This window comes from Sinocyclocheilus grahami, unplaced genomic scaffold (assembly GCF_001515645.1).
Source record: "Sinocyclocheilus grahami isolate Dianchi unplaced genomic scaffold, SAMN03320097.WGS_v1.1 scaffold870.1, whole genome shotgun sequence".
Lineage (NCBI taxonomy): Eukaryota > Metazoa > Chordata > Actinopteri > Cypriniformes > Cyprinidae > Sinocyclocheilus > Sinocyclocheilus grahami.
This window is the reverse complement of record NW_015506049.1, coordinates 328,571-338,355: the sequence shown is the minus strand read 5'-3', so window position 1 is coordinate 338,355 and position 9,785 is coordinate 328,571. Positions and strand designations below refer to the sequence as shown.

The following is a 9,785-nucleotide window of genomic DNA, read 5'->3' as shown; positions in this document are numbered from 1 at the left end:
TAGCTTTTTAGCAACAAACACTCAAGATGGGTTTTGGTGCACACAGGGATAAAAAGTACCCCATGTGTACAATGAAATATACTGCTGTATTTTTGATGTTGTGGGCCTATATTTCTGCTGGAGGTCCTGGACATCTTGTTTAGACACACGGCATCACTGATTCTATCAAATACCAACAACAGATAAAAAAAATCAATAAGTGATTGACTCTGTTAGAAATCTTAAAATGGGCCATGTTTGGATCTTCCAACCGTACAATAATCCAAACACAAACCTCAAAAACAACACAAAAATGGGTCACGGAGCACAAAACCAAGCTTCTGCTTTGGCCATTCCAGTCGTCTGACCTGAACCCTATAGAAAATGAGTGAGGAGAAGCACCATCATGGAGCTGGGAATCTGAAGGGTCTGGAGAGATTCTGGATGAAGGAATGGTCTCTGATCTCTTGTCAGGTGCTCTCTAACCTCATCAAGCATTATAGGAGAAAATTTAGAGCCGTTAAACTGGCAAATGGAGGCTTCAAAAAGTATTGAATAAAAGGGTTCCGTTAATTGTGGCCAATGTGTATTAGAGAAAAATATTTGTTTCATAATGATATTTCCTCCCATTTTAAATCCTTAGTATCCAATGAAAGGTTAGATTTTTGTGAATTTTTTAAATAAAAGATCAAAAGGATTAATGCAGGTTAATTTTTACAGCCTTCTTTGATCAGATTTACCAAGGGTGCCGATATTTTTGGCCATGACTGTATGTCTATCTGAGTTAGTTTGGGATCAAAACATAACAGGCACAAAGAATTGAATTGAAACCGAATGTCAAACGTCAAACTAAATTTACCGGTGTGTAGCAGTGCCTGCTCTTCATCTTTCCACCTGTTTTCATACCGAAGACTCTCTGGTATTGCTTGGGTCAAGTTAATTAAGTTATCCTAAAACTATTTCGGAGTTAATGGTGCAATTTCTTACTATTAAATACAAATTAACATTGAAATAGTAGTTATTTGTGGGCATTAGCGAACAAATCTTCTTGAGTTAGCTGCTCCAGTACACAGTGCTTTTATGATGGTCTCAGTTAAATAGAGGTGATAAGCTAGTTTATAGTTGGAGCCATTTTTAGATAAGTTTAGTAATAAAAACGGCTCACTCACATAGTAATATCTTATCTATTGACAGGTGGGATATTTGAGTGTCTCCTCGGGCCTCTGAGAAGAGTCTGGAGACTCCTGTGCTGCCGTGGACCTGAAGAGACTGGTGTGTGTCTGAACGATTTACACAATATCAGCAGGAAACACTTGAAGTCATTAGCATACTTCTGAATAGATCAGTAGTTCATGAATAGGAAATAGCAATGTGTATGAAAATGTAACCATTTGAATATTACATTAATTTAGTACAAAGTGTTACTTTGTACTAAACACCATGAAACACTGTGGCAAAAATTAATTTTTCTATGTAATGTTTTATTAGAAATAAAATGTTCAGTGGAAGAAACCTCACCACTTTTCAGTGGCCATAGCTCTGTCCGTCCATGGTGAAGATCCTCAGGTTGTTTATCTTCACTGAGGTAGGTGAGACCCAAATTGATTCTTTTATTTGCATGCAGAATTGTGGTAATGTGAATTTATCTGCTAGAACGGTGCTTTTCAAACCTGTCCTGGGAACACCCCACCACTGCACATTTTGGATGTCTTCCTCATTTAACATACCTTATTCAAGTCATCAGCTCACTAGTAGAGACTGCAGGACGTCTATTGGGTGTGTCCAATGTGGGAGACTTACAAAACATGCAGTGGGAGATGCACTGCACTAGAACAATATTTAGTTTTTTGTCAGTTCTTACTTACTTAATATACAGATTAAACAGTCATTTTAAACACCAGAGATCCTGAAAAATGTGTTACCTACATGCCTGTATTTTTAAGCAACAGTGCATTGTTACACATTCTGACTATGGTATGACTTGGCTCCATTTGCCTGTGCTTTGGCTTCATTGTCTTTTCAAAATTTTAAACATTTTAAATAACATTTATTTCTTATGATCAGGGTCAAAAATGAAATTTTCCATTAAGAAGCAATATTTGTGATCTGGATTTGATCCCCTTCGGGATTTTTACCTTTGTAATGGAAATTTTTATGGTGAATTTATTAAATATATTTGTCTTTTCAAAGTATATCAAAATGTTTAATCAATCAAAATACTGTACTGTTTATGGTTACTCAAATACCTTTGGCATTTACACAAGAGTTTCATAATGTAAATAGCCTACATAAATTATATATATATATATAAAATAAAAAAACAGGAACTCATTACATGGTAGGGCTGCAGTATTATGACAAATCATTGTCAAATATTGCCCTTGATATTATAATAATGATCAGGGCTCCAGGCTACGCCTGAAACGGCATTACAAACACTGATATTTTATCTAATTTGCGAGTGAAGTTTCTGCTGAGATCGCCACTGGCGACTATATAAATGTAAAATTTTAAAATGATTTAAACTTCCATGTAATGCCTTTTTTATGGAAAAACAGTCCTCATCTCTGCCTAACACGTGCTAAAAGCAGTTCCAGGTGTGCAGCATGAAAGATATTGAACATGACGGACACATGAAGTAAAAGTGCAGAAAAGCAGTGTCCGTTTCGTGCACAACTTGAACAAACAACAGGTAAAGCTGTCAGCTTTATGGACATTAACAATATCGTTAATGATTCTCGTTTATAATCGATACACTAATATGGCTTCTTGTTATCAAGATCTTTAGTCTATGTTGTGTTCTGTTAATGCGTGAACATTATTTGTAGCGCACTTGCCATCCAATCGAGAGCCACTGATAAAACTCACCTGCTTGTAATTTTCTAGTAATCCCGAAGACCTTACGTAGTTCAGGTGGATTTTATCAGTTGAGAAACCCAGTCCTAAAGGTTCTTGCTCAGTTGTGCCTTCTTTTGATTATTTATTTAGATTTTTGTAAAGAAACCTAAGCACTGTTGTCCTCTCACTTTGTCATCCGGTGAAAGCCTGTGTTACACCATATCATCTACAGCTAGTCCAGATTGGTGCTTGTCATGAAGCAGGATTTCTCAACTCTGGCCCTCGAGAGCCACTGATAAAACTCACCTGCTTGTAATTTTCTAGTAATCCCGAAGACCTTACGAACTTCAGGTGGATTTTATCAGTTGAGAAACCCAGTCCTAAAGGTTCTTGCTCAGTTGTGCCTTCTTTTGATTATTTATTTAGATTTTTGTAAAGAAACCTAAGCACTGTTTTTTTTTTTTTTCCACATTAAGTTACAAAATATTCAAGGAAATATCAGTGCGTTAAGTGCTCAAGAATGCAATACTGTGATATCTGTAAGGAAGTTGGCTATTTGATATATATTGTTTTTTTGTGTCTACAAGTGCTTGTACATGTTGCTGTTATCACACACAGCCTAAATGTGTTATGTTTTGAATGAATAAAGTTAAACGATCCAAATGCATTTTGCTGCATTTATTTATATTGCACTAGAGGGCATGCGGTGCATAGGCAAATGAGCATCAAGTCTTTTACCAGGCTTGTCTCCAGTTACGTATGCAAAATAGGAAGTTTTTACATAATGCATCAGTGTATATAAACAAGTAGAAGTCCCAGAAGAGACAGAATATCATAACTTACTGCAATGCTTCACTACTAAGAGATTAACAGTACACAGAGTTTAGGTCACAAGTTTATCACGAAACATCATGGATCATCCAGGTACTGACACAAAGTTTTTATATTTGGTCTTTGTGGACTATATTTAAACATCTGTTATGTGAAATAGTGCAGTGCTAAGTTAAAAAAAAAAAACTTTTTTTTTTTTAAACGACAAATTTTATTGAAGATATTTTAACATAACCTTAAACTATAATGTTTTACATATTACACTCATACAGCAGCCTGCAGACATAAACCACATTCATTCTAAGAAAGAAACGGAAACCCACAAACTTTTCTCCACAGAGTTTAGGTCACAAGTTTATCACGAAACATCATGGATCATCCAGGTACTGACACAAAGTTTTTATATTTGGTCTTTGTGGACTATATTTAAACATCTGTTATGTGAAATAGTGCAGTGCTAAGTTAAAAAAAAAACCCTTTTTTTTTTTTAAACGACATTTTATTGAAGATATTTTAACATAACCTTAAACTATAATGTTTTACATATTACACTCATACAGCAGCCTGCAGACATAAACCACATTCATTCTAAGAAAGAAACAGAAACCCACAAACTTTTCTCTTTAAAATCCACTTCCTTCAAAACAGCCTCATATAATATATTTAGTATATACATACTATGGTTTTAACCTCAATAATCAAGATCTTTAAAGATCAATATAGTTCTTCATGTGTCACCATGGAGCCTTTCTCCATTAAAAGATTAAAGAAAATTACCTCTACAATAGACAACTGAAGAAATTAGTGTGTAGTTCTAAAAATATTTCATAAGCTGATACATCTGCAAAAACAAAATTACTGTAATATGAAACATCTCCAAAACCCGCACCTAACTTATACCCCCGGTTTCACAGACAAGGCTTAAGTCTAATCCCAGACTAAAATGTAAGTGAGCGGTTTCAACAAAGAAACTTGCACTGATTGATCTTAAAATACGTCAGTGCCGTTGTTTTGTCTCAAGATGCACACCAGTAATGTTTTTTTCTAAGGCATGCTTAAAAAAATTGAATGTCCTAATTGAACTATGGCCTAATCCTGGCTTAGTCTAAGCCCTGACTGAAACCAGGCCTTAAACTTATAAAGTTTGATAAAAACATTACATGGTTAGAAATCAACTAAAACTACTATGAATAAACCGAGAAGTGAGCACATGGTTATGAACGAAGTTATGAACAGGGTTTTGTAGAGAAAATCAAACTACAGTTGTGAACGGCCGGGGTCGTGGTGTGACGCTTTTACTGAGGGAAGACGCTCCGCTGCTTTCGCTCTTTCCGCTAAAAACTTGTCGAACTCTGAGGGTGAGACAGAGATGAGACACTGAAATTAGTCTGCGGTTGTAAGAAATGCGGTTTGATGTAAACAATAAAATATTGCTGAATATTTGACATAAGGCAAGAAAATAGCATAAAGAAGAGATGCTTTTGAATGTGCTAGTGCCAGTTCAGAGTTCCTCAATAGGCGGCCCGCAGAAATCAAATTTTTAAAGGGTTAGTTCACCCAAAAATTAAAATTAGCCCATAAATTACTCACCCTCACGTCATCCTAGGTGTACATGACTTTCTTTCAGACGAATCCAGTCGGAGTTATATTAAAAACTGTCTTTGATCTTTCAAGCTGTTTAATGCCACTGAGCAGGTGTTACATGCATCAGTCCAAAAGAACTTAAATAAAAAGCCCACCCTTAAAAAAAAAAAAAAGTGTCTCACACGGCTCCGGGGGGTGAACAAAGGCCTTCTGTAGCGAATCGATGCGTTTTTGTAAAAAAAAAAATATCCATATTCAAAACGTAATAATCACTTTAATGTAGCTTGCGCTCACTGTTGTACACTGGAAGCAGTTCCGGGCAGATGACGTATGGAGGTTAGCGTTGCGCATGCGCCGCTCAGAAGTGACGCATGCGGAAGCGCAGCGGAGAGATCAAAACAAAACAACAGTCGCTAATTAGAAGTACAAAACGAGGATTTGTAAAGAATAATGTCTGAAGATTTCGATATAAGCCAAGAGGAGACTGGTTTTCCTTTGCTAAAATAAGGAAACCTTGCTTCCTTTGCTCCTGTAAACAAACGTTGGTTTTCACGAGACTCACCTCACGAGACTCAACGCTGACCTCATACGTCATCCGCCCGGAACGGCTTCTGTGTACAACTGCTGGCGCAAGCTAGATTAAAGTGATTATTACGTTTTGAATATGGATATTTTCCCTATAAAAACGCATCGATTCGCTACAGAAGGCCTTTGTTCACCCCCCGGAGCCGTGTGAGGCACTTTTCTTTTTTTATGGATGGGCGCATTTTATTTAAGTTCTTTTGGACTGATGCATGTAACACCTGCTCAGTGGCATTAAACAGCTTGAAATATCAAAGACAGTTTTTAATATAACTCCGACTGGATTCGTCTGAAAGAAGAAAGTCATATACACCTAGGATGACTTGAGGGCGAGTAATTTATGGACTAACAGTGCATTGAATTGCAACTCCAATGATGTGGAACGTTCTCGAGTGCTGCAAACAGAAGTTACTTTTCTCATTGAATGATGAGTAGATGTCAGTTAACACAGGTACATTTTTATCCCTAAAAATTAAGAATAATATTATTAATGCTGATAGATCTAATAATTGATTCTGAAGTTAGGGAAAGTCCAGGGAGGAGATCCTTTGTGGAGACTAGGAACAGTTGACACATGGAGGACTTATTTTCTTTTCTTTCTCAAATATTCAACAGGCAAAGTTGTGTAGTATCTTTATACAAATACAATTTTCATAATACTGCTACTACCAATACTGAGGGGAAAAAAAGCGAATAAAAATTGTAATATTTATGTCGTCATGACATAGCAACATACCCCCCATTGTCTATGTACTGAAAGAATTTGGCCTTTAGTGAAAATTGAGGAACTTGCGCTTTGGAAAGTACCTGCAAGTGTGAAAAAGATGAGCTGGGCGCTCTTAAATGACCACAAAACATTTAAGAGGGTACATGAATGTAATGAAACCACAAGCTGAGTAACACAGCCCAAGACTACAGTGAAACGGGGAAGATCACGAGTAGATCACGAAGGTGACTAAATAAGGACATCCGGCAGGTCAGACATGAGCTACCCGGACTGATACTCTTACAACAGGAAGACTGGATCATACAGAAGACTGACCGAACGCAATTAGATTCTCTAAAGAGCTGGGCGCTCTTAAATGACCACAAAACATTTAAGAGGGTACATGAATGTAATGAAACCACAAGCTGAGTAACACAGCCCAAGACTACAGTGAAACGGGGAAGATCACGAGTAGATCACGAAGGTGACTAAATAAGGACATCCGGCAGGTCAGACATGAGCTACCCGGACTGATACTCTTACAACAGGAAGACTGGATCATACAGAAGACTGACAGAACGCAATTAGATTCTCTAAAAAAGCATGAACATCGGCCACTCATGCCTCGTATGCAGAAGAAAAGATGAGTGAGCATGCAAATATCATTTTAGCTTATGGCCCAGAAGGACTGAAGCGTTTCCCACATTTTTCATGTCAATTGAAATCTACCTCAGATCAAATATGGCAAAGTGTGTTATATGGTGCTAAAAGTACTACAGTCTTATTTGTAGCTGAAAGCATGATCATAATAGCCATATTAAGAAGATTACCTTCACTAGTCACTCCTTCAGAGTCATCTTCCTGTGTCACAAAATAACAAACACAAAAATACTTATGAAATACAATAATCAATGATTTAAGATGACATGAAATCCAAATACACCCACTTATATTGAATAATGACTTATTCATCATAAAAGGTCTTATAGTGCACGTTTCAGTAAACTTGATGTAAAGAAGAGACGTGTTCCTGAATCATTTGCAGCAGTTCTTCATTTACTGAACTGCTAATCATTACTTTTGTTTTGCCATGTTCAGAGTTCACTATTTCATATAAAGATTTGTGAGTCGTTACTGACTGGTTCATATGACCGTTCATAGTTGTATGTATTCATATACACTACTGTTTTTGAAAAAAATATTCATATACACTATTGTTTTTATAAAAACACGATAAAAGCAGTAACATTGTGATTTGAATATATTTTAAAATGTCATTTATTCTTGTGATGGTAAAGCTGAATTTTCACATGATCCTTCAGAAATCATTCTGATATGCTGCTCAAGAAACATCAACGAGAGAACAGTTGTGCTGCTTCATATTTTTGTGGAAACTGACACATTTTTATTCAGGATTCTTTGATGAACAGAAAGTTCAGAAGAACGGCATTTATTTGAACTAAAAAGCTTTTCTAACATTGTCTTTACTATCCGTAATTGCATTCTTGCTAAATAAAAGTATTAATTTCACACTTCTGAGCTGCAGTTTTATAAGAGAGTTTTGATATTTGTCAGGTTGTTTTAAAATATGAATAGTATTGTGGATCAGCCACTTCAAAAAGCATATGAACTATCTTACCATAATAATCTTGTAAGATTTGCTAATAACATTGTTGCCATCTAATCGACGATATAAGGTCCCAAGATACAGCCGAATTAAGTTAAAGAATTCATTTGTACATCAAGCTGTATTAGCGCTGAATAATTCATATAAAAAGTAAATGTCCTTTTTTATTTTATATATGTATGTGTGTGAAAGCTCTGCATTCTGTGTTGTTTATGTGATAAACTATTGTAACCTTGAGTGAACCTACTGTAACGTAAGACAAATTTCAGACTCAGTCTGACAATAAAGTGTATCGTATCGTATTATTGTTTTATGACCAATCATTTGAGGGGGAATTTGCATAGAAATCAGTGGAATCGAAATTAGAGTCAGAACTGTAATACTCCTCACAAGCACCCAGTTAGAGGTCTAAAAATGTGTCGCTTACATCCTCTCCGTCCAGCCATCGTTCAATGTCGTCCATCACTTCACTCTGATTGACAGGAATCTGACAGCAGGAGAAAAATATTAGTTCATTTGCATTAGCACAACTATCAGTAGCAATCTCAAACAAGCTTCACGCTTCTCAGTGCTTTTAAGTGTAAAGGAAGATGCGTTATGTTTCAGTCCTGAGGATGGGAAATAAGTTGTTTTGAAATTAGGCAACATCCTAAAATAAGGCACTGAGGAGCTATGGATCGGTCAGGATCCAGGTCTGAATGACAGAATGAGCTAAACACCCACAGTCCCACAGAACCTTCAGCAAATAAAGAGAATGAAGCTCCTCAAACCATGCGGGCCACTCAGAAGCAAGACAACGGACACTTATCATTCACCAAATGAGAAAAAAAACTTTGACATGCTGAAGGAAAAAAAGCTCCCAGAGCAGCAGGTCTGTATAAAGCACGTCACACTGCAGGCTGACTGTTTTATCAGCCAATCAGACCCACCATTCCCTTTTCAAGCATCCAATGAAACTGAGGCGAGCTGCCGAGGGAGTTGGAGTCTAGGCTGACATCCTTAACATAGACAGACAACCATTTAAAATGACGGACTTCGTGGCATCCAATAGCAGGTGAAAACAACACAGAAACATCTTGAATGCTGTTCCATACAGTACATTAATGAATGCTGCTCTCTCCTAATACAAAGAGATGCTATTTGAATGCACGAAACATGATATCCTTTCTGCAGGTCTAAATAATTCAGTCACACGTACCACTCCAGGGTCCTGTCGCTCTCTTTGAGTGGCTGCAAGTCCCTCAAGAGCTGCAGAGCTTTCTGGACTGGCAATAAATCACGCAAAAAATATCATGTAAATGTCAAGTTTTACACTTTGGTGTTGTTGTCCAGCAACATTTATGCTATGATCAATACCTCAAATCATGCAAAATGAACACACTGTTTATTTAAAAAAAAAAAGTAAATAAATTAAAGGAATAGTTCACCCAAAAAATAAAACAAAAAAAACCTAATACCATCCAAGATGAAGATGAGTTTGTTTCTTCATCAGTACAGATTTGGAGAAATGTAGCATTCCATCACTTGCTCATCAGTGGGTCCTCTGCAGTGAATGGGTGCCGTCAGAATGAGAGTCCAAACTTGGGATGCTCCGATCCGCCTTTTTCGCCTCCGATACCTAGGGTTCGGTACTGGCCG

General features: G+C 36.9%; 1 protein-coding gene across 2 annotated transcripts in view; it reads right to left on the bottom strand.

The window, feature by feature from the left end:
- Nucleotides 1-4,707: 4,707 nt before the first annotated feature.
- The window catches only part of LOC107563358 (target of Myb protein 1-like), a 23,432-nt gene continuing 18,354 nt past the window's right edge, over nucleotides 4,708-9,785 (bottom strand). The window contains exons 12-16 of one of the 2 annotated variants that reach the window (XM_016248215.1): nucleotides 9,346-9,412; nucleotides 9,077-9,145; nucleotides 8,575-8,634; nucleotides 7,351-7,381; nucleotides 4,708-5,000 (exon numbers count right to left, since the gene is read on the bottom strand). In XM_016248215.1, coding sequence (XP_016103701.1) covers nucleotides 4,906-5,000; nucleotides 7,351-7,381; nucleotides 8,575-8,634; nucleotides 9,077-9,145; nucleotides 9,346-9,412 — 322 coding nt within the window. In that variant the 3' untranslated portion in view covers nucleotides 4,708-4,905. The remainder of the gene's footprint in view (nucleotides 5,001-7,350; nucleotides 7,382-8,574; nucleotides 8,635-9,076; nucleotides 9,146-9,345; nucleotides 9,413-9,785) is intronic. The other variant, XM_016248216.1, reaches the window with a different exon arrangement.